Genomic DNA, 25,421 nt, shown 5'->3' with positions numbered 1-25,421 from the left:
CCCTCAGGTGTGAAGGTGGGGGGGGAGGGGTCGGCCAGGGGCAAGCATGGCATGATCAGATGCACACTGGTATGCCTGGCCCTTCCTATTGGGGGTGGGCCCATGCTGTGCCTCACAGCTCCCCTGCCCAATACCCCCTGGACCCACTATGCCCAGTGCCCCCCCCACAAATCCATAGTACCCTGAACACCACCACTGCTGCCCAGTGCCCCCCCGCCCACAGCTCCACCATAACTGCCCAGCCCCCCCACATAACCCCCACTCCCTAGTGCCCCAACACACAGATCTCCCCCACGGCCCAATGCCCTTCCCCACAGCCCCACCACCACAACTACACAGCTCCCCACACAGACCTCTACTGCCCAGTGCCCTGACACACACAGATCTCCCCACCTGCCTAGCACCCCAAAACACACAAACCTCCCCCACTGCCTGGCACCCCACCAGCACCTCCCAGACACTCACTGCCCCAAGCCCTTCCCCCTCCCCTGGCCCTGCTGTGAGGTGAGGTGACTGTCAGCTGGGCTGAGCCAGCAGCGCGGAGCGGGCTGGAACTGGGATCATGCGCCCCTGTCCCGCCGCTTCTGCAGGGGGGTGGAGCAGGGGCCCTCCGCCCCCTCGCAGCTTCCCAGCGCTGTGCGCCCCCTCCACCCCAAAGGCTCCCGTCGGGGACGCGCGCCTGTGGCTGCCCCGCCCCCGGCCCCATGTGTCCTCCCCGCCTCCCGATAGTTTCCTCTCGCGATCCGCTCACCCCACCTAGTCCGGAACCGCGCTGTGCAGCGGCGGGAGGCGGGTCCCGCTAGGGGCGGAGCTCGGCGGCAGCGCTCTGCCTGGGGCAATGTGGGGTTGCGGCGGGCTGGGCAGAGCAGCCCGGGCTCTAGTCGGGCCGCGGGGCCGGAGCAGTGGGACGGGCCCGCCCGGGAGGAGGCTGGGGGCAGTGGCCGGTGAGTACCTTCTGGGCCTGGCCAGAGCCAAGCGGGGCGGCGGCACTAGCTGGCTCTGGGGGTTTCCTGCGGGGCCTGCCTGCGGCGGCCGGGCTACGTGTGCCTGCCAGCCCCTGTGGCTGTGCTGGGGCCGGTAGCGCTCTGTGACGCTGGGTGCGGGCCCCGGAACCTGCGCGGGGCCTCTGCGGCCGGCTTGCGACATCGGCTTGATTGACAGCGCTTGGGCGCCTCGCCATGACCCCGAAGTGCTGTGCGGCGGGCGGGCGGGCGGCCGCTTAGCCGGGGCACAGCGCAAACGTGCCGCGGCGGGACCCAGCAGCCCTGCCCCGGTCCAGAGCTGCAGCGTGTGGCAAGGACAGCTACATGCTGAAGTGCTAGCCGGCTGTCAGGGCTACTTCTAGCTCGCCGAAAACAGTAGCGTGGCCTCCTACGGCCCCTGGTAACCCGTGTTTGTCAGCATTTAGTCAGCTCCAGTGGAAGCTAGGCTCTCTGTGAGTAAGAGTGGCCATACTGGGTCAGCCCAAATGTCCATCTAACCCAGTACCCTGTCTTCCAACAGTGGTCAATGTCAGGTGCCCCATAGGTAATGAACAGAACAGGTAATCATCAAGTGATCCACCCCCTGTCGCCCATTCCCAGCTTCTGACAGAGGCTAGGGGCACCATCCCTGCCCATCCTGGCTAATAGTCATTGATGGATCTATTCTCCATGCCTTTATCTAGTTCTTTTTTTAAACCCTGTTATTATCTTGGCCTTTACAACATTCCCTGGCAAGGAATTCGACAGGTTGACTATGCATTGTGTGCAGAAATGCTTCTTTTTGTTTGTTTTAAACCTGCTGCCTATTAATTTCATTTGGTGACCCCTAATTCTCCAGTTATGAGAAGGAGTAAATAACACTACTTTCTTCCACACCAGTCATTATTTTATAGACCTCTATCATATTCCCCCCCCCCAGTCATCTTTTTTCCAAATTGAAAAGTCCCAATCTTATTAATCTTTCCTGATATGGAAGCTGTTCCGTACCTCTAATAATTTTTGTTGCCCATTTCTGAACCTTTTCTAATTCCAATATCTGTTTTGAATTGGGGTGACCACATGTGCATGCAGTATTCAAGATGTGGGTGTACCGTAGATTTATATAGAGGCAATATATTTTTTGTCATCTTATATATCTCTTTGTTAATGATTCCCAGTGTTCTATTAGCTTTTTTGACTGCCACTGCACCCTGAGTGGATGTTTTCAGAGAACTATCCCCCACAATGACTCCAAGATCTCTTTCTTGAGTGGTAACAGCTAAATTAGACCTCATCATTTTATATGTATAGTTGGGATTATGCACAGTGATTTCACTTCACTGGGTCTTTCTGGGAGCTGCAGCATATATAGTTCACAGCTTACTCTCTTTAGCGCTCCTTGTCTGCTCCTTGTCCTTTCTTGGCTACAGTTAACTTTCAGAGCAAGGAGCTTACCCATGGAAACAGCTCAGCTCGCTAGTTTAGTGTGTCTCTGCGAAAACCAACACTAGGGGTACAACTAGGGGCTCCTGCTGTTATCTGCAGAATATCTGAGTTTGATCACAAGTGGCACCATAGGCTATCTTGTTCAGCTGGCTCATAGGGGCTTTCTGTAAAGGTTAGCTTCCATGGGTTAGTGACAGACCTTTTTTGGGACCTCTCCTTCCAACACTTCTGCATGACCCTAACAAGTTATGTTAGCAAGCTCAAATCATTGTGAAAGATATAAACAGCACAAAATTAAGGGGCACAAAGTAAAATGTGTGGTGATAGCTACATAATATAGCTCAGTGGCGGGCAACCTGCAGCCCACGAGCCACACGTGGCCCATTAGGGTAATCCACCGGCGGGCTGCCAGACAGTTTGTTTACATTTGTATGGCCACCCACAGCTCCCAGTGACTGTGGTTCGCCGTTCCTGGCCACTGGGAGCTGCAGGCAGCTGTTCAAATGTAAACAGACTGTCTTGCGGCCCACCAGTGGGTTATCTTGTCGGGCTGCAGGTTGCCCACCATTGCAGTAGCTGTTCCTGTGGTCAGTAGCTTAGAAATGTCATAATACTGTACTTGCAGACTAAATTGTTATAATATGTAAGGAGGAGTAGCTTTTTAGAAACAAATGGAGGGTTGGTCAGTTGGCACGATGGAAGTTCAACAGTGAGTAATAATTAGCTACTTTGCTATAGTAATTTAAACAGGAAAGATAATTGTCAATATATTTAGGATGAAACTAATTATATAAAAATAATCTTAGAAGCATTTCATGGTGTGTTTGCCCTATTAAAGCTTGACGCTGGCAATTTTGAATGGAACTACTGGTCTGCAAAGGTGGCTTAGAGGAGTAAAGTTCTAAAGAGTACCCTTGTCATGGATTCACAGGGTCTGGTCTATGCCCCAGCTTGCGACCTGTTCCTGGGGAGTGATCCTTTTTGTGTGTTGGGCCTCAAGAACTCACAAAGTTCCACAAGGGCAAGCCTGGGACCTCCCAGACTTTGAAACTGTGCCTTTGGGCACCAGTGATCCCTGTTTCTCTCGGCTCCCTGCAGCAAATGTATCAGGGATCAGAGTCCTGTTGTGCTAGGCATTGTACATATACATTAAAAATGGTCCTTTTCCCCAAAGAGCTTGCCAATTAAGATCCCAGTCTGCAAACACACACATCCTTAACTTAACTATCGTGAAGTCTCATTGAAGTCAATGGCATTACTTGTGGTAGTAAAATTAAGCATGTGCATACGTTTTTGCAGTATTGGGGTCTCCACTATAAAGTTTGGTCGATGCAAATTACGTATTTATACAGCCACCAAAATATGTGTATTGCATGGGTGTGTGTGTTTCTGGTTGCTTGCACTGGTACCGTGTACACCTACCCAGAGTCTGTGTGTCGATGTAACAGTAGTGTGAAGTATAGTATATCCTGGCTAGGTATCCCAGTGTGCCCTGCTTTCTGGCGCAGTGCCTTTTGGGACAATTTCGCATTGCTTTGTGGAATAGTAGCAAATGCCTACAAATTTATGGGAGTGAGGGGTCAAATTCCCACCATGCTCACTCGGAGTACTTTTTGGTGTCCGCCATCAGCCTGACAGAAGTATGGAGCCGGCAGAGCCCAGTACAGTTCTCATCTGCATTGCTAATGCAGGGCACACAATTGTCCAGTATTTTCACAGCTTGAGGGATTACTGCTGCAATCAGGATTGTGATGAAGATAATGCAGCGTAATTTGAGCACAATAACTGAATGCTGAGGGACATAGCGAAAAACAATGCCAGGTTGCTGCCGGCATTCCCGGAGCTCCTCTGCATGATGGAGCACTGTTTCTGGGCCTGAGAAATGAGCACTGATAGGTGGGATTGCATCATAATATAGGTTTGGAATGATGAGTAGAGCTTTCAGATGTGAAAAGCCACATTCTTGGGGCTGTGTCAAGCTCACCCCAGCCCTCCGCAACAGGGACACCAAAATGAGAGCAGCATTGACAAGTGGAGAAGCAAGTGGAGATCTTGTGTCTGGAAGCTTGTAACGCTGGCTTGCTACTGGTCAATGGGCAATAATTTTGGGTTGGAAAATCCACAGTGTGGGGCCCATTGTTGTATGGCCTTACACAGTTGGATCACATCTCTTGCTGTGCAGAATTGTGACTCTTGGTAATGTATAGGAAACAGTAGGCAGATTTGCAGTAATGGGGTTCCTGAACTGCGATAGGGTGATAGATGGCGCACACATCCCTATTTTGGCACCAGCACACCTTGCCACACAGAAACGGTTAATTTTCTGTGGTTGTGCAGGTGCTAGTAGATCACCAGGTGCACTTCACTGATACCAGTGTGGCTGATCAGGGAAGTATACAGGACTTTTCAAAAAGTTGCAAGTGAGCACATTCTTTCCCGACCAGCAGATTGCCATTGGTGATGCTGAAGTGGCAATAGTGAGTCTGGGGGACCCAACCTACCCATTGCTTCCCTGGCTCATGAAGCTATACACTGACCATCTCACACACCAAGAAAGTTTAATTGGCTCAGCTCAGCAGGTGCAGAATGACGTTAGAATTTGCTTTTGGGAGACTGAAGGGACGCTGGTGGTGTTTACTTACTAGATTGGATCTCCGTGAGAAACATTTCAATGGTTATAGCTGCATGTTGTATACTGCACAACATCTGTGAAGCAACGGGGGAATAGCTGCCACTGGGTTGGAGAGATCTGGTTGATTGGCTGTCTGCTGAATTTGAACAGCCAGACACAGGAGCTACTAGCAGAGGAGAAGTGTGTCTGAGGAAGGCCATAAAAGAGCATTTTGCCAGTCTGCTATAGTATAGTATTAAGCCGCCTGGGCCTGTGTGGGGCTAGCCTGTTTACTGCAATGATGCCAGCTGAACTCATCACAGAGTGGCATCAGAAGGTGTCTTATCTCAGAGGAAGAAATACAGCTACCATCCCTAGAATTCTTCAGGAGAGGATTGCAGAATATCTCCATGAAAGTTTTATCGGGATCTCTCGAGGATAAAAGAGACATCCCTATTCTGATAAACATAGTAATCCACATGGGTGCCCCCCCCCAGCCCAACAAGCCAAAGAAATGAGAAGTGGACCTCGAGTCTGCCTCTGTTTGTTCCACTGCTTCCTGAGTAAGACACTGATTTAATGTGTATTGTATGACCAGACTGCCATACAACCATTTTTGAAATGTGTTTTCTAACATGACACCAGTACAGCAATGAAAAGTTGATTCCTGTGTCTTGTCTTGTGAATGGGACTGGTGTCATTTTAAAATGGGGAACAAAGGCGGGAGATGAGGTTTGAGGGAAAGGAAAATAATAAAAAAAAATTGCAAGGGAAACTGTTCGTGCACTTATTCAAATCCCCTTCCCCTTTTGCAGTGGGTTCATCTGTGCTCTCCAGGTGGAACTGGCTAGACTCCTGCACAGTTTTAGACTGTTCCTAGCTTGTGGCATGGTTTGAGTTCCCTGCCATAGCCCCCCACCCTTGCTGTTCATGACAGGCGTCTCCATCTCTAGCTCCTCCACAGTTGCTATCCTGAACACTGTAGTGGAATTGACACCGCTAGGTCGATGGAAGAATTCTCCCCTTAACCTAGCAATGGCTTCTTGAGGGGGTGGCTTAACTACAGTGACGGAAAACCCCCTTTACTGTGGTGCCTACAGAGATACACAAATGCCACACTGCAGCTGTGCCTGTCTAGCATTTACAGTGTAGACAGGCTCTAAGAGCTGTACTTTCGTAGTGCAAAGGCAGGAGTCAGCTTCTGTTTTTAGCAGACTCTTGGATCACTTGATTAGATCAAAAGAAATGGATTCTTTCTTAACTTTCCTATGAAGTGTTGAAGTAATTCTTGTTTTAACGTAGTAAATCGATTTAAAAGTTTATTGTAGTAATTGGCAAACCAGATAAATTGAACCACAGATCTGTTAATTGAATTTCAATTGTAATATTAATTTGATTGTGTCATATTTGATTAGTTATGGGAAACTAGAAGTAAATCGGTGATAGATTTGCTTAGCTTTGTATTTGTTTGCATGTTCTTTTAATAAATCTATTAAAAACAGGGGACTGGTTTTTCTCCCTGTTTTGTGAGGAAAACAATGTATTCACAGGTAAAGGTAAATACATTGATTAGCTCCTGGATGCATATTTTAATTATTTAAAATCCTATTACCACTACATAATGTTTCAAACAAATTTGACAAACAGATTTTTTAATCTCTGAATGATCATAAAGCTGATGATTTCCATTGCATTGATTTTGTTATATATGCAGGTGACCATTATGGTCCGGCTTTTCAGAGAGGCCCTGGGGGCTTCAGTGAGAATGACAGTTGGAAAATGCAGTTGACATCCAACAGTACCAGGTTTGTCCATTTGACTGAAATGAAAAGCAGCATGTAAGTACAGTAGCTAGTAGAATTATCTGTTACATCCTTTACTGTATAAAAATGAGCTTGATGTGTGATGAGAACTTGATCTGATAAAATCAGTTTTGATCTTTCAGAAGAGTTTTTCAGATAATTTTTGATCATGTTTTTTATTGTTACTTTACAGAAATACATACTACTAAATTAAAAAAAATCCCCAATGTTATGTACATTCCATAATCTGTTTTATGCTCAGAGTTATTATTAATTCAGTGTGATGTTAAATGGTCTTAACTAAGTTCAAAGGAGAGGTTTTAGATTCTAAACAGTGAGATATAATGAATAAAAAGTGCTTTCTCTGGCTTTGTCCCTCCTCCCACCTTGAAGGAAATATTTTTCCCGCCTCTTAATCCAATTTTTTGTTTCAGTCACATGTTTTGGTGCCAGGTATCCATGTTTATGACATGATGTTTGGCTTTCATTGTTTAGGTCTGCTATGAAGAGGTTATACAGCACTTCACACACAACAGTGGATTCAAAAGAGATGAACAAATTCCAGCTTTTGGCACATAGGTGGTGGGATGAACAAGGAGAATATTCCACCCTGCATTCTCTGAATGATATTAGAGTGCCTTTTATTAGGTACAGTTTTGGGATTACTTTTGCTATGTAATGCTATTTCTAAGTATCCATCTAAAAACAGTGTAAAATAACTAGACAGGAAAATGAGACACAACTTGTTGAACAAATATCACATGACCTCACCACTAGCCCAGGACCCCCACACTCTCCCCATCCCATCACTTCCCACCTTATCTGGGGAGGGCCAGGAGAGGATGTCTCTGGCCTGGTTGGAGCTGCTCCGACAGGCTGGGCAGCACGGCTGCAGCCTGCTCTGGTGGGCCAAACCAGGCGGCGCAGATGCAGCATGTTCCAGCAGGCTGGGCCGGGTGGCACGGCTGCAGTGTGCTCCGGCGGGCCGGGCAGCGTGGCCACAGCCTGCTCTGGGAGGCAGGCCTGAGCAGCATGGCTGCAGCCACTTTGGAGGCTAGCAGGAGAGCAGCGTGGCCAGAAGTGGAGAGACTCTGGCCCCACCTCTTCATTCTGGCTGTGCTGCCTCTCCTTGCTCCCTCTGTTGTGGGGAGGGGCTATGTCCCACCTCTCCCTCTCTATATATACTCATTCATAATCTGAATTTTTTTAGTAAGAAAGGAAGCACCGGAGAAGGGGGTCGGCTCATGAATGGAGAGGCAGCACAGCCAGCAGAGCCAGAAGGGAAGAGGTGGGGCCAGAGTCTCTCTGTTTCTGGCCACGCTGCTCTTCCGCTAGCCTCTGAAGCAGCTGCAGCCTTGCCACTCAGCTCCGCCCTCCAGAGCAGACTGTGGCTGTGCCGCCTGGGCCATCGGAGCACACTACGACCGTGTTGCCTGGCCCAGCCCTCTGGAACATGCTGCGGCTGCGCCGCCCGGTCTCGCCCACCGGAGCAGGCTGTGGCCTCTCTGCTCAGCCTCCGGAGCAGCTCCAGCCAGGCCAGAGACATACTCCCCTGTTCCTCCCCATATAAGATGGGAAGGGATTGGATGGGGAGAGTGTGGGGGTCCTGGGCTAGGGTGGGGTCATTTGTGAGGAGGGATAGCTGAGTGGTTTGAGCATTGGCCTGCTAAACCCAGGGTTGTGAGTTCAGTCCTTGAGGGGCCCATTTAGGGAACTGAGGCAAAAATCTGTCTGGGGATTGGTCCTGCTTTGAGCAGGGGGTTGGACTAGATGACCTCCTGAGGTCCCTTCTAACCTTGATAGTCTATGTGGGGTGGTGGTCACTGACTCCTAGCTTCTCTCCCCCCCCAAAAAAAATTCCCCACCAGTTGCTGTCCCAGCCAATCAGAGTAAGCAGCTGGCGCACTGGGACACTCTGTTTACTCTAGGTTTACCTCCGGGTCTGCGGACGCTCGAGGTAAATAAACCATCTCGGCCCGCCAGCAGCTTATCCTGATGGCCTGGGAGCCAAAGTTTGTTGACCCCTGAATTATAGGGTTGGCTTATGAATGGGTTATAAAAAAATTTCCATTTTTACTTATCCATCTGGGGCAGGAGAGTTGGGTTGGCTTATAAACGAACCAGCTTATGATCGAGTATATACGGCACTTAACATAAATTTTAAGGAAACATTTCAGTTAAACCATTTTGTATCTTTGTGCTTATTTATGTACACTTTATTTCAGAGATACTCTATTGAACATGAGTAGTGATCATCAGTTGGGAAGCCCTCTGTCCGGTGTAAAGATTCTAGATGTTGGCTGTGGTGGTGGACTGTTAAGTGAAGTAAGAAACACAGTTTGTTGTTCCTGCCTCTCTAGCTAAGGAGCATATGAAGACTTTGAAAGGTGTTACGATTTGTTTATTTAACTCCTAAATCTCAAATGAAGAGGAGCCATCCCAGGCCCTTTTCTGTAATATTGGTACATTGATAAATGCATATTTTGGATTGCAGTAAATTCTACAAAACCACATTTGTATTTGTGTTAAAAAAAGTACATGCAATGTTTTGTTATAAACAACTGAGCTTCATTAAGAAAAGAGAAACTATAGGAGGAGGTGCTAAAACCTTAAGGTTAACCAACAAACAGATTATTCAAATATTGTCGCAAACAGCAAAATAGCATCGATCCTTTCTAGCATTCCTTTGGAAAGTCATTGCAAAATAACTTTTATTTGTGTTGGGGGCTGGGATTAGTAAAAGATCACTTTTTATCATGACCACTCTTGTTAATGAAGTAACATGTTTTCCATTATAACCTATTTTCACATGCTTGACGCTTTTGAAACCGTCATCTTTTGGGCTTAAATTTTCCATATTGGGTAAAGTTCTCGTCTCTGACCTTGCCCCTTGACACCACCTAATAGTACTGAGGCTGTACAAAGGGGCCCTAAAAGCCCCGTGTCTGGCATAAGGAGGATTCCTATGGTGCAAGGGGCAGTTGTAAGGATGCCTCATGAGGACCCCCTCACAAGCCTGGGGAAAGGGGGCATTTTGAGGGCATAGGTGCAGGAACTAGGGGTGCTGCCGCACCCCCTGGCTTGAAATGGTTTCCATTATATACAGGGTTTACAGTTTGGTTCAATGGCTATCAGCACCCCCAGTATAAAAATTGTTCCAGCACCCCAGGTTGAGGGTGGGAGTGTAACATACAAATTCTGGTCAGCGCTGTGACCCACAGGGCTGCTTTAACTTAGATGGGCCCCCAGGACTGTCTAAGTTACACTGGGGATCTCTCTAGCCCACAGAGCAGCCCAAGATTTTTTGAAGCTTTTATGTTCAGAAGTGTAGCACAGACACTCACCCTGGCTGTCTGCACAAAGGTGGGTCTCTCCCTTCCCCCTATTTCTGGTAGCTAGAGGTAAATCCTTTTTAACCGCGAGAGAATGAAAAATGTGTATCTTTACCCTGTTATAAAACAATTCCTCCTTCACCTCCCATCCCTTAAATACGTGAGCCAGCTAGAGCAAAAACTACTGACGTGGAAACTTGGTATGGTCTTAATTCTCATTGACTATTAGTACTTTTGCTTGATTTTAGAAAAATAAAACAAATGGTTTCTAGTTAATAAAATTATGACTGCTTGAAAATTGTACCTGAGCATTAGAAAATTTTGCATGTGTGCGTAAGGGTGGATATACTGTGCACATGTGTCCATCTAGCTAAGTTCTCACTGTCTGGTTCAAAGTACTTCCAAGCTCCACACACTGAATGAATATGGATGAGTGGCTCTCTCACTCTGCTGGTAAAGCCAGTGGGGCTTGTAACTTTCACAAGCTTAATAACTAGTGAATTTAGAGCTCCAATAACATAAAGTTGGTTGTGTTGCACAAAGTATTCCAGTTTCAAAAGAGACATCAACCTCTGAGGAAAAAACACATTTATGATATTTCAGTGACAGTCAAGACTGGTACTTTCCTAGTAAACATCTGAATATTCAGCTTTCAGCATTGAGCAGGTATCATAGATAATCATGTATAGAGTAATCATTAAAAAGACATGTGGATTCACCATTTCACTAATGAGTGACCATAAGTATAGGTTAAAAAAACCAGTGGAGAAAAACAGTGTCTCTGTGATAGTTGCAGTGGAGAAAATCTGCACTCATGTGGCAAAGTGGACAAAGTACAATTATTTTAAAAACAGATGTAAAAGAATCACTATCTTCTATTTGACAAAATTAGTTTTTAAAAGACTAGAAAATCTAATTTTTTTTGTGCTTTCTCTCTAATAAACTTTTTAAAATGCTGCAGATCGAAGGCCACCCCTCAAAGCTGTTTGTCTCACTGTTCTAATGATGCTTACTGCAAGATTTTTCTATGACTTCAACATTAGAATCTGTCAATTTACATAGAGCTTTATGTTTATACTGATTGTTTTAATGCAGTGAATAAACAAGTGGTATATCATTAGCCTCTAGGTAGACTGGGAGCTTCAGTTACTGGAATTGATCCTCTGGAGGACAATATTAGAACAGCAGAACAGCACAAGTCATTTGATCCAGTTCTAGCCAAGAGAATACAGTACAAACCATGTTCACTGGAGGATATTGTGGAAGAGACTACAGAAACCTTTGATGTAATTGTTGCTTCTGAAGTAGTGGAGCATGTGGCTGACCTAGAAATGTTTATCAAGTACTGCTATCAAGTATTAAAAGTAAGTGTTTGTTTTAATTGTAGAAAATGTTTGTTCCTTCCTTCTTTAATAAAGTTTTTATTTAAAAAGTTAATCAGAACACATGTAGATCCCAGAGGCCTCAGTGACATCATCACTTAATATTGCAGTAGTACCATGACTTCCATTAAATTGTGTACAAGGTCAAAACCTAATGAAAAGTTCTTGCAGCCTGATTTTTTCCACTGATGGAGGAAGATCTAACAGCTATGTTTATGGTGTCTGCAAATATGAATTAACTGTGCACTGAAGTTCTGTTCGCAGTTAAACTTCTGTCTCATGGCATTTTATTCCAACTCAGCATTAAAAGTTAGACATATTCCTGGATTGCTTTAAAGAGTGCCATGTTTACATTTAGACATGCTTGAGATTTATTTTATTTTTTCTAGTATTCTTGTTTTTGGTTAGTAGAGGATGATGGTAGCTCCAGTGTGCAAACTGGGACTCTCCTTTACTCCACAGTTTTGTTAAACTAGTCACACAGGGAACATACTTTATCTGAACAGGAACCATCACTATCTTCTGTCTGATAGGGACAAGAGAAATTTATTCTTTTTCCACCAGTGCACAGGACCTCTAAGTATTACTTTTGTTCTTTGCATGTCCTAATGTAAACACTTACCGAGAATCAATTAAACAAAATTGTATCTAGAAGTATATTAATTGTGCAATGATATCTCATAATTTGCAATTTATACTGCTGTATGTTTTGAAGATTTGCTGGTGATTTTGTGTTATGGCCAAATTCCAGGATGGGAATTAATCTTACCTATCGTTTCAATGGATAAACTAAGTTTCACTTCTTGTCCGGAACTGCTGTGTAGTGTAACATTGTTGCACCTGTTAAACAATGCCTGTGTTCTGCTTCACAGATGGCTGCATGTCTGTGGGTAAAGTGATCTTTCTGTACAGTCTGTAAACTGTTTTAAGGTCTTTGAGGATGAACTATGCAATATAAGTTTATTAATGTGCTTATTTTTACAAGGATGCAGAATATATATTATTTGAAATAGCAAGTCTGCTAGTCAGGACAACGCTCACTCAATGATGGCCCAAAAGAAAGCCCCAAAAAATGAGCACTGATTGGCTGCACTATCCATTTGGCTGCTCATAAAAGTCCTCTACGCAAACAAGCATTTCCATTAGTAAGTGCCCCACTGATCCCACTCGCTGTAAGAGAAATGTCCTTGGGCAGTTTTTGCTGTACAGATTTGTGGTGTGATCAGCAGCCACTGTTAGGTATGAAAATAGCCCAAACTAGTCTTGTAGTTGCCATGGACAAGGGTGTGTATGTTTGTTTAAATTAAATTGAAGCTTAAAAAATAAGATAAGATATTGTCTTGTGTTTGCTGTACACCAACGGTTGGCAATCTTTCAGAAGCGCTGTGCCGAGTCTTCATTTATTCACTCTAATTTAAGGTTTCACGTGTCAGTAATACATTTTAACGTTTTTAGAAGGTCTCTTTCTATAAGTCTATAATATATAACTAAACTATTGTTGTATGTAAAGTAAATAAGGTTTTTAAATGTTTAAGAAGCTTCATTTAAAATTAAATTAAAATGCAGTGGCCAGGACCGGAGCAGTGCGAGTGCCACTGAAAATCAGCTCGTGTGCCGCCTTTGGCACGCATGCCATAGGTTGCCTACCCCTGCTATACACATTCTTATACTTGTAATTCATTCTCTGCTTGGGGATCATTTACATGTATTTATTAGGTGTTATCCTTGATTAGCATAGATATTTCTGGGCATGATTGCTCTTTTTAAATGATCCAAAACCTGAAAGATGTTGATTGTGGTTAAATGTTGAAAAGACTCAATTTTTACAAAAAGAACATAACATCCTGATTTTTCTATCACCTACCGATGTCTTAAAACATTTATGTACGTGTATCAATTAAAGTAGCTTTAATTCCTGCAGCCCACGGCTTCAAAATGGACAAATTCTGTACTTGAAGTTCAGAAATGATTAATCTTGTACTTTTTTCATGTGAAGGGTCCTCATGCTTTTTGTTCAATTAAATGTACTGCTAATAGAATATTATTTTAATATTTTTATTAGCCTGAAGGCTCGTTATTCATTACTACAATCAACAAAACACAGTTGTCCTATATATTGGGGATTGTAGTTGCAGAGAGAATAATGGGCATTGTACCAGAAGGCACCCATGACTGGGAGAAGTTTATTTCACCTGAAGAGCTAGAATGCCTGCTAGACTCAAGTAAGTGTCAAGTAGAATGACGGGATTGAATAGAGAGATCCAAGTGTTACTGATTATAATGGCAACTGTTAGGGAGCTAGATAGTTAAGATGATTGGTAACCTTGAAATGAAGAGCTCTGTACTCCTGTTAGCAGCTCAGATTAGGCGTAGGTCAGGCATAGCTAAAAGTCATTACCACATTCTGGCTGTTCTGCTGAGTGTTTAGAGTTGATGGTCTCAGTTCAATTTCAAGCATACAGAGGTCAACTAAACAAAACCACCATCACAACTGGCCCCCTTGTTGATAGCCACAGCATCAAAGATGCAAATTCTTGGTCTCTTTTTGGAGACAATAGTGTTTCATTTCTAAGGGTGAGTCCTCTAGGTCAGGGTTGAGATACTTGATGAGCCAGTGTCCAAAGGTTGCACTGCTGCTGCATTGTATAAACTGAGGGCTTTTGTCTTCATCATCTTTCACTAGCCTTACATTTATTAAAACATTTCATTTAAAAGCTGTCTGAAGTTGATAACTAACCACAGACTTTCCAATAAAATTTGAGAGAGTATATTACTAAGTCACACTAGTGGTCCCAGTTTGAATTCTTTCCTAAAAGACTGATTTCTGAGGTGCTGGCTTTTTCCTTCAGATACTTCTTCTCTACAGAAAGTTAATAAACAAAAAAAAAACTGCAGCAAGCACCTCACTTTTTCTGTAACTCACTATAAACAAACTGATGTCTGAACTCAATCTTTTATCTTGTATCCTGCTGGGTCTGGGATGCTGCAGCATCATATGATGAACCTAAAGGATATTAAGAAGAGAGCATAAAATTGCTCTTTATTTACACTGTTTCCTTGATCCATATTCTTCTTGCATAGCTAAGCATAGCTTCTTCATTCATAGCTAAATCTCCAGCATCTTCCATAGATACACCTCTACCCCGGTATAACATGAATTCAGATATAACACGGTAAAGCAGTGCTCAGGGTGGGCAGGGCTGCACACTCCAGCGGACCAAAGCAAATTCAATATAATGCAGTAAGATTTTTTTGGCTCCCGAGGACAGCGTTATATCAGGGTAGAGGTATATATTCCATTTTGAAGTGGATGACCTGAATCTGCGAAAGTTGAGCGACATAAATATGCTTCTGATGACTCAGTATTGTTGCTCTAAAGCTCAGTGGAAGAATGTGTATTTAGAATTTAGACTGTCTAGGATCACTGTCTTTTTTCCCTTCTTTTACAGATGGCTTTTTAGTCAAGACAGTGAATGGAATGTCATACAACCCCCTGTCAGGGTCCTGGAGTTGGACTGAAAGCACTAGCATTAACTATGCTGTGCATGCCATGAAATGTAGGGTAAAAGAACAATCAAGTTCAAGAGAGCCGCCTTCAGAGACAGATAAGGAGGAGCATCCAGCCGAAGCTAGTGCCAGCACAACTGTCTGAGACACGGTAGTAGGCAAGCAGCAAGAAGTTGAAGGAAGATTTGCATAAATGATTATAATAAAACTGTTTGCAACAAGTCTGCTGTTCATGTAAATGGCAGTTAAGATGTTTTTGCCAGTCTGTTTCAATGTAGTCTCAGGGGAGAACAATTGTTAGTTCTCTCAGGAATCGTGTAGGATTAAGATGGGCAAAGTTTTTGGAGAGAAGTTTTTATGAGAAAACAATTTCAAACTTTCAAATTATTGTCAGTATTTGTGTTTGATGGCTTTTACAGTCCTACCAAGAAAACACAGGTTTCAACAGGACTCCAGAGCGTAATGGGTTTATGCTGAGTTCAATTTGAAGTCACTTTTAAAAATGCAATACACTGTGTAAATAGAAAGATTTAAGCAATTTTTAAATTAAACTACCGAAGTGCACTGCTCAGAAACTTGTGTCTGTGTTTAATTAATTGTTAAAACACCAAAACTCTCTTTTCCTTCTTCCGTTCCGGATACTGTGGGAAAAGAAGGGAAGGTTAGTGACATACGAGATCTTGCTCTGCCTCTGAGCCACTGGTATGAGCCTTCCATGGCTGGTTACACTGGTACTGCAGCCTGGTTCATCTGTGGCAACACCACACTTGAGAATCTGGTCCCTGAATGTCAACCTGTCACACCCTCCAAAAATGGGACCTGTTATCAGGTCCTCCATGTTTAAGTAAAATCATCACAATTTAAACAGTCACTTTTCTAGCAATAAGCCGCAGTTATCAGGGCAGCAGTTTGTTTACAATCTGTCATAGAATCTGAGGTCTGTGAATGTCACAATCCTTCAACTACTTCACGGGGCTGATGGGAGGTATACTTAGTAAAAAGCTATTCTGCTCTGAAATGTGAGTCTCTGAACAAAATTGCGTTGCATGTATCCATGATCATCTGTCCCCAATTCTCTTTTTGTCAAATGTGCTCAGTTTACACAGAGAGAGGTTTGTTTTATTTTCCTAACTGCAGTCCTGCAAACTCATCTTGGGATCTGAAAGTTATCAGGGTTCTCTTTGTCGCACATCACCTGTAAAAGGTTCAGCAGCTCAAATTATCCTCTGTGCTCTGTGTAATCCCCTTGCCTTCACTGGCCTTGCACAGGTGCAACTGGCCTTGTAATTGGAATTTAGTAGATGATCTGATGCCCAAAAAAGTATAGAATCCAGTTTGCTTAATCGATTTTGGCTTTGCAATGGTATTGTCAGTAATTAATATATATATTTTTTTAAAAGGCCAGAAGCAACTGGTATGATGATCTACTCTGACCATAGCATAACAGGCCATAGAACCACACCCATCCATTTTGGCATCCAGCCCTTAACTTCTCTTTGAGCTATAGCATTTCTTTTAGAAAGATGTCCAGTCTCAATGTAAAGGCTTCAGGTAATAGAGAATCCACCATGGCCCCTGATAAGTTGTTCTAGTGGTTAATTGTCATAATTATAAAAATTTGCAGCTTATTTGTAGTAAAATTTCTCTCATATTACAACAATTGGATCTCATCATGCCTTTTTCTCCTAGATTGAAGAGCCCTTTACTATCAGAAATCTCTTCCCTGTGCAGGTACTTGTACATCAGGGATTGGCAACATTTGGCATGCCGCCTGCCAAGGTAAGCCCTCTGGTGGGCCGGGCTCGTTTGTTTACCTGCTATGTCTGCAGGTTCGGTCGATCGTGGCTCCCACTGGCTGCGGTTCGCTGCTTCTGGCCAATGGGGGCTGTGGGAAGCTGCAGCCAGCACATCCCTCGTCCCGTGCTGCTTCCCGCAGCCCCCATTGGCCTGGAGCAGCAAACCGTGGCCAGTTGGAGCCAAGATCGGCTGAACTTGCGGACGTGGCAGGTAGACAAACCGGCCCAGCCCACCAGGAGGCTTACCTTGGCAGGCCGCATGCCAAATGTTGCCGATCCCTATTGTAGACTAAGTCACCTGTTCACATTCTCTTGGATAAACTAAATAGGCTGAGGTTCTTAAGCCATTCACTAAAAGGCATTTCTTCCCAGACCTCAAATAATTATTGTAATTCTCTTCTGAACCCTTTCTCATGTTCCAGCATTCTTTTTGAGAGTGACCACCAGAGTTGGACAACAGTATTCCAGTAATGGCTCTCACTTACCTTCCCCTACAGTGTAATACCATCTTCTTACTTGTACTTGATATTCTTCTACTTATACGTCCAAGGATTGCGTTGCTCTCTTAGCTACAGCATTGCACTGGGATCTCATGTTCAGTTGGCTATCCACTATGACTTCCACTTCCTTTTCAGTGTATCTGCATTCTAGGATACTGTCTCTCATCTTAGGTGACTTTCATTCTTTCTTCTAAATGTATGACTTTGTGTTACAATGTATTTTAACACAATGTAACACAAAGTCATACATTTAGAAGAAAGAATGAAAGTCACCTAAGATGAGAGACAGCATCCTAGAATGCAGATACATTGTTTAAATGAGCACGCCTTCCCAAGTGAGCCAGGTTGGTCTATGTAAGTGACCTGTCCCCACCAAAATTAACCATGTAAACCCCACACTAGGACTTGAAGGGGTTAAAGAGCAACTCTAGGCCACCCTAGATGATCCTGCCTAGCCACACGTGCAGACCATGCTCCAGGTGGAGCTGGAACTTAAAGGGAAGCCATCCAGCTCAGAAAGGGGCCTGACAAGGCATGGAGAGGAAGCTGCCCAAGAACTCCTTAGAAGGGACACTACAGCAGCCTTATCTTGGGAAAGAAGAGTCTGCCTGCTGGTCCCAGACTGACTGAAAGTGGAGATAGTGCCGCCTTCTATGATCATTTTACTATAAGCTGCAAAACGTGGACGATAGAGAGGTAGTAAGAAGTGAACCAAGGAGGGGAGCCATAAGGTGCTCTGGGGTCCTGGACCTTTGGTAGCCCTTACAGTACCCTGGGCCAGAGCCTGGTGGAGTGGGAGGGCTTGGCCTCCCCTACCAACCCCCCTTTTTGCATTCAGAAGGACTTGATCCCTTGGCCACTAGGCAACACTTCCAGCAAGCACCAACCATCACATACCACTCCACTCATGTTTGCTGATAAAGTTTGCAGATGACACAGTGATTTTATGTTTTTATTAATGATTTAGAAGAAAATGCTGAATAGCATCAGGCTTGAGCAGCTTGTCGTAGGTGCCCACTAGAAATACCTCCCTAGAATGATAATTTCCCAGCATGGATTTATCAAGAACAGATTGTGTCAAATTAACCTAATAGCTTTCATTGACAGATTGTCAAGGTTCCTTCCTCACTCTGAACTTTAGGGTACAAATGTGGGGACCTGCATGGACACTTCTAAGCTTAATTATTAGCTTAGATTTGGTAACTCTGCCACCATCCAGAAATTTCAGTGTTTGAATCACTTCTTGTCCTCCCCCAAAACTTTACCCTCCCTGGGCAGCCTTGAGAGGCTTCACCAATTCCCTGGTGAACACAGATCCAATCCCCTTGGATCTTAAAACAAAGAAAAATCAATCAGGTTCTTAAAAAGAAAGCTTTTAATTAAAGAAAGAAAAGTTAAAAAAAATCATCATCTCTGTAAAATCAGGATGGAAAATACTTTACAGGGTAATCATATTCATATAGCCCAGAGGAACCCCCTCTAGCCTTAGGTTCAAAGTTACAGCAAGCAGAGGTAAAATCCTCTCAGGAAAAGAAGGAACATTTACAGGTTGAGAAAATAAAAATAAGACTAATCCGCCTTGCCTAGCTATTACTTACAATTTTGAAACATGAGCGACCGATTCAGAAAGATTTGGAGAGCCTGGATTGACATTTGGTCCCTCTTAGTCCCAAGAGCGAACAACACCCAAAACAAAGAGCACAAACAAAGACTTCCCTCCACCAAGATTTGAAAGCATCTTGTCCCCTTATTGGTCCTCTGGTCAGGTGTCAGCCAGGTTTACTGAGCTTCTTAACCCTTTACAGGTAAAAGAGGTGTTAACCCTTAACTATCTGTTTATGACACAGGGTAACAAGCTTTATGGATGGGGGAAGTAGTAGATGTGGTATAGCTTGACTTTACTATGGCTTCTGATATTGTCTCACATGACTGTCTTATAAACAAACTAGGGAAATACCACCTAGCTGAAGCTACTATATGCTGGGTACAAAACTGGTTGGAAAACCATTCCCAGAGAGTATTTATCAATGATTCACAGTCAAGCTGAAAGGGCATAACAAGTAGGGTCCTGCCAGGATCAGTTCTGGGTCTGGTTCTGTTCAATATCTTCATTAATGATTTAGATAATGGGATAGAAAGTACACTTATAAAGTTTGCAGACAATACCAAGCTGAGAGGGTAGGATTAAAACACAAAATGATCTGGCCAAACTGGAGAAATGGTCTGAAGTAAATAGGGTGAAATTCAATAAGGACAAATGCAAAGTACTCCACTGAGGAAGGAAAAATCAGTTGTGCACATACAAAATGGGAAACAACTGCTGAAGAAGCAATACTGCAGAAGGGGATCTGGGTTGCATAGTGGATTACAAGTTAAATATAAGTGAATAGTATAATACTTGCAAAAATAGAAAACATGATTCTGGGATGTATTAGCAGGAGTGTTGTAACCAAGACATAAGGAGTAATTCTTCCGCTCTACTCCATGCTACTATGGCCTCAACTGGTATATTGTGTCCAATTCTGGGTGCCACATTTTAGGAAAGATGTGGGCAAATTGGAGAAAGCCCAGAGGAGAGAATCAACAATGATTAAAGGTCTAGAAAACATGACCTATGAGGGAAGATTGAAAAAGCTAGGTTTGTTTAGACTGGAGAAGAGAAAACTGCAAGGGGCCATAACAGTTTTTGAGTACATAAAAGGTTGTTACAAAGAGAGAGAAAAATTGTTCTTATTAACCTCTGAGGATAGGAGAAGCAGGGCCATCCCTAGTGGTGCCTTACGCAGCCCCTCCACTGCTGGCCCCAGCCCTCCGCAGGGGGTGGAGGGTGTCCCCAGGCCTCCACAGGGTGGGGCTGCACCCAAGGCCTTTGGGGGGCAGGGGAGAAACTTCCCCCCAGCACGAGCTGGTGGAGTGGAACGAGCAGGGGCCAGGTTGCTGCACTTCCTGCCACCTGGTGAGTGCAGGGCATGCCCAACCCCTGCTGCAGTCCCCTGGAACGTAGCTCAGGGGAAGGGGTGGAGAAGGGGTGGAAAGAGGCAGAGTGGGGGCTTGGAAGAAGGTATGGAGTGGGGGTGGGGTTGTGGCAGAGTAGGGGTGGGGGCTTTGGGGAAGAAATGGAGCAGGTGCGATGCAGCTTTCCTGGCCAGCTCAGCCAACCAGGGGATCGGGCTGTCCGCAGCTGCGTAATTAGTGTATGGGTAGAGACGGCCCTGAGGAATGCAAGAAGCAATGAGCTTAAAATGCAGCAAGGGAGGTTTAGGTTGGACATTAGGAAAAAGTTCCTGTCAGGATGATTAAGCACTGGAATAAGTTGCCTAAAGAGGTGGTGGAATCTTCATCATTGGGGATTTTTGAGAGCAGGTTAGACAAACACCTGTCAGGAATAGTCTAGATCAGGGGTTCTCAAACTGGGGGTCATGACCCCTCAGGGTGTCACAAGATGGTTACATGGGGGTTGCGAACTGTCAACTCCTTGGGGCTGACAGCTCCCAGCCCCCATTAAATTAAATTACCCCTTCCATTTTTAATGTATGGGGGGCAGGGGTCACACTCAGAAGTTTGCTGTGTGAAAGGGGTCACCAATACAAAGTTAGAAAACCACTGGCCTAGATAATACTTAGTCCTGCCATGAGTGCAGGGGACTGGACTAGGTAACCTCTCGAGGTCCCTTCCAGTTCTATGATTCCACAATTGCAAAGTTCTTATGTCAGGTTTGAAGCTGTGATGGAATAAACTGCTAGTTTGCAAAATCTCTCTGGAAATTACCCAAACAGCTTTGGGGTCATCAGTCCTTGTTTAGAGCTTCCTTGTTAGAAATCCAGTTCAGAGAAATGAAGGAGGATCTGAAGACAATATGGAGATGTTTCCAGGGTCTTTTATACCCTCTGCCATGTGGATGGAATTCCACTGTTCCGAACAAAGCCCACAGCATAGTTTGTGGGAAAGTACAGGCACAAAGTGGAGTCCAGGGACACATGAGGATGTCACATACCCTTACATGGCTTTGATGACTCAAAGGATCAGCCATTGCCCACTTGGAGGCTTAGGCGTTCACAGGACGAGTTTCTTCTGTGGCCCATTGTGCAAGTCAGTTGCTTTTGAGGAACCAGCAACACAAAGCTGTCTGGCTTCAATGTAGATTTTTACCTGATGGATGTTACCCCAGGAACAAACACATTTGGAATACAGATCTATAGCCAATATTAATAACTTCAGATACAAAAATGATACATGCATATAAATAGAATAATCACACTTTGCAAATCATAACTTTTTCATTGACACTTTACATGACACATTTTGTAGAAGTTTTGTTGCAGTTGTCTAACAGTGGTAGCAACAGTGATATACATGGTCACATTTCAATCATACAGCATCACAGTTGTCTGTAGAGTTCCATTGCTGAAGCTGATTTTGTGTCCAGGAAGTTGATGCTAATGTTCCAGAGAGAATTTAATGGACGGGTGGTGGTTGTTGAAGTTGTGGGAGAAATCTATGAGGGAATTTGTCTGTCCAGAGGATGAAAATATCATCGGTTTATTACAAGTATATCATTGGTTTCATGGTGCATTTGTCCAGAAATTCTTGAAGGTGGCTTACGAAGAGTTGGTTTATTAGGCAGTCACCCTAGTATTCAGGGCTGTTCCCATGGTCTGGACAAAGTGTTCGTTGTTGAATGTAAAATTGTTATGAGTGAGAATGAAATTGATGAGTGTGGTGATGTGTTTGTGGGGGATGAGTTTGTAGATTTTCTCTTGGGGTTGTCTGGGGAAAGATCTAATGATATCCTTAAATTCCTGGGTAAAATTATTTTGTGGGGCCTCATTAACGTAGTCATCACAATTGAGAACTGCGACGGTGCCCCTTTTGTCTTCTTGTTTGATTACTATCGTGTGATCTGATTTCAGGGACTGTATATCTGTCTTCTTGGCGGTGGAGAGATTGTGGTGGATGTGATGTTTAAGGATTTCATAGTCTATTTTTTTTCTTGAAACAATCAATGTAATGATCAAGTGTGTGCTTTCATCTGCTCCGTGATGTCTGGTCAGGTGATTCTTTCTTCTTATGATTGTCAGTGGTGGTAGTGGTGAGTGGTGTCGTCATTGTTGTGAAAGAATTTGTTGAGGCTACACAGTCTGTTCCACTTTGTATTTAGCAGTGACACTCTGAGTTAATTTCCCAGACCTGAAGAAGAGCTCTGTTTAAGCTCAGAAGCTTGTCTCTCTCACCAACAGAAGTTGATCCAATAGAAGATATTACCTCACCCACCTCTCTAATATCCTGGGACCTACACAACTACAACAACACTGCAAACATAAAATAAACACACATTATTTAAAGGTGAACTGTAACCCTAAAATGAAATTTGAGTTAAACACAGAAATTTGTTCTATATGCCCCCACCAACTATGGTGTGGGGTCATTTAGCAGCTAAATTTTAACTTACCTTTAAGAAGTTTACTTTCCCATTCTGTGAAATCTTTTTGAACATCCTAGTTTGGGAAAGGCATCCTAAGATTCATTTTTGCTATCAGAGATTTCACAGTTATTGTGGGTTGCATTAATTTTCTAGTCCAATGCTCCTGCAGAGTGATGCACCTTGGGCAAGCTAGAAAGTCTTGGGCAAGCTAAGGAGTATCAGAGGATTTCCCAGGGGCAGAAAAGAATGTTGTAAAAATGTGCAGGCATTTCTGTGGCCTTGTTACCACAGCATCTTAGGCCCTGACATAAATTCATGAATTTACCAGTGTAACATCCTGTATTATTACTATCCCCATTTTACAGATAAGGAACTGATGCACAGTCAAGTGACTTTTCCAGGGTCACAAAGGAATTCTGTAGCAGATCCAGGAATATAGTTCACATCTCTTGAGTCCCAGTCCAGTGCCATAACCACAGCTCATTGTAATGCTAAATTCAACCACAGTCTGTTTCAAGTACAGTGCTGGTAGTCAGACGGCCATGAATGCTAATCCTGGCTCTGTCACTGGCTCATTCTTGTGGCCTTGGTCAGGTCACGTCCATCTTATTGCTTCAGGTTCCTTCTCTGCAAAACAGGTCTGATAACACCTCACATGAGTGGTGTGAGGAGTGCTTAATTGATTGTGAAGTGCTTTGAACATATGAATCTGTGTTTAATAAATGTTATTAATTATTTCTAATCTTGACTCCATTTTAAACTTCTTTAACCCACAGCCAGATATAGTCACAAGTCATCTAGCAAAGTAAAAATGTCTACAGTTTGATGTCTCTTCCCTTCTCATAATAATGTAGTTCATTAATATTGTTACTATCCTGGCTGGATAAAGATTTAGTATTATCCCTGGAGAGGGAGAAAAAGCCTCCAAAATGCTGGTTAAACTGTCCCATATTGGACATTGTGATTCTTTTAGAAGTTTTTTGTCTGAATGAAACGAGTCCTCCTTTCTCTATTTAAATTTCATCTTCGCTAGAAGGAAGATGCTACTGATAGTGGCAATAATCACAGTACTTGTGTCTGCTTTACAAGAAATGAATTTCTTGAGACAGCTCTCTAGGAGCTGAAACACCAGAAACACTGGCTCAACTATACATCTGGTTAAGCTAGTGCTGGCATGGGAAGGAGTGTTGGTAATTTTCCTTAAGAATAAAGACTATAGGAAAGTTTAGATTCATGTGTCAAAAACATCAATGTATGTGAGGATACCAATATTATTTGAGTACATACGTATATTTTAAAAATTTCTGGAAGATCAGTGGACAGGTATTAGAAAAATGTATGCACATGGGCACATCCATTAATCTTTCTTAAGAATTTAGATGGCTCCCCTCACCACAGAGTGTGTGAACTGCATAATCTTTAATGTATTTATCCTCTCAACACACCTTTGAGGCATGAGGCAAATAGGAAACAGAGACTAAGTGACTTACCCAAGGTCATACAGGAACTTTGTGGCAGAGCAGGGAATTGAACCCAGTTCTGCAAGTTCTAGGTTAGTGCCCTACCCACTGGTGTAATGTATCTATATGAAATGAGTTTGGTTGCCTCAGTACATTACCCAGTGAATATGAGTTTTGTGGTTTGGACACACCAGCTGGCACTGATCATCACCATTGTTAGTAATCTCAGCAGAGAGGCCAAGGATCAAATGGGTAAGATGGCTGAACTATTCTTCCTGCCAGGGATGGTCCTTCCAGGGCAGGGTTGAGGGATACTGACAGGTAACGAGGGAAACTTGCACTGCCACTGTCTCTGCTGTACCTCCTCTGCATATCACCAAAAGGCTTCAGTCTCCAGGGTCAATCTGGCACTTTTCAGAAGTATTAAATTGTCATCACCACCCCTACTATCTGGTAGCATTGCCCTAAGGTTCAGCATTTCTGGTCAGAGGTCTAAGGGAACTGCCATGGGATGCTAGATGTTACTTTTGAAGTTTCCACCACATGAAATCAGTAACAGTGAGTGGAGATCGTTTCTTTCACATGTATAGGTAGCTGCCCACTATAATACCATAGCAGCATTCTGGGGAAGAAATAAATCCCCTGAGAATGTGATCTGGCTAAACCAAATAGAGGAGATGTTTGCTAAGGAGAAAAATACACAAGGGATCAGGAAGAGAAGTAGTTACATGGGCTGAGCCTTGAGGTGGTACCTCTAGGTTGGGGTGAGGTTCAGCATGGGAATACCTGCACAGTCACTGTCTGTGCTGTATGTAAACCCTAAATAAGGTAAAAGCTTCTGTTTCCACAGCTGTCATCCAAGCACCTTTTACCAGCCCCAAACAAAGATACCTACCCTTCTGCTGCAATGCCCTTTTATTTCATTTCTCCAAGGATGCAGACAGTCATGCAGCTGCAAAAACACAAATCACTCTTATCCCTCTTTATTTCTGGAAGCTCTCTGAATCTGAAAGAACACTCTCACCCTGGGGACATACACACTGAAATGGGATCCTTGCCATCCCCTATACCTATAACCCCCTTATTCTTCTGCTATCATCTTCAGCTTTAATTTGATTTGTTGATGAACATGTTGCATTTAAATGATCAATGTTTCTTCCTGATCACTTTTTTATCTTATTACACTGCTCTGATATGGTTT

General features: G+C 43.8%; 1 protein-coding gene across 2 annotated transcripts; it reads left to right on the top strand.

Moving 5' to 3' along the window:
- Window positions 1–788: 788 nt before the first annotated feature.
- Window positions 789–15,617, top strand: COQ3 (coenzyme Q3, methyltransferase). 2 transcript variants are annotated; one of them, XM_030555994.1, is made up of 7 exons: window positions 789–944; window positions 6,734–6,857; window positions 7,317–7,469; window positions 9,047–9,146; window positions 11,275–11,517; window positions 13,598–13,757; window positions 14,985–15,617. In XM_030555994.1, exons 1-7 carry the CDS (start codon window positions 839–841, stop codon window positions 15,185–15,187), a joined length of 1,089 nt encoding a protein of 362 aa, XP_030411854.1. In that variant the 5' UTR covers window positions 789–838; the 3' UTR covers window positions 15,188–15,617. The 2 variants fall into 2 exon arrangements, with proteins under 2 accessions (XP_030411854.1, XP_030411855.1); XM_030555995.1 differs by having other exon boundaries at window positions 790–944; window positions 6,734–6,824.
- The last annotated feature ends 9,804 nt before the right edge of the window (window positions 15,618–25,421 follow it).

Source organism: Gopherus evgoodei, chromosome 3 (assembly GCF_007399415.2).
Source record: "Gopherus evgoodei ecotype Sinaloan lineage chromosome 3, rGopEvg1_v1.p, whole genome shotgun sequence".
In the NCBI taxonomy this organism is placed as follows: Eukaryota; Metazoa; Chordata; order Testudines; family Testudinidae; genus Gopherus; species Gopherus evgoodei.
The sequence above is the reverse complement of the archived record's forward strand: the minus strand, read 5'-3'. Positions and strand labels throughout refer to the sequence as shown.

Coding starts and splice junctions, on each gene's coding strand:
- COQ3 (XM_030555994.1), top strand. CDS start 839: ATGTGGGGTTGCGGCGGGCTGGGCAGAGCAGCCCGGGCTCTAGTCGGG. Junction 7,470..9,046: donor ATTAGAGTGCCTTTTATTAG/GTACAGTTTTGG, acceptor ACTTTATTTCAG/AGATACTCTATTGAACATGA. Junction 9,147..11,274: donor GTGGTGGACTGTTAAGTGAA/GTAAGAAACACA, acceptor GTATATCATTAG/CCTCTAGGTAGACTGGGAGC.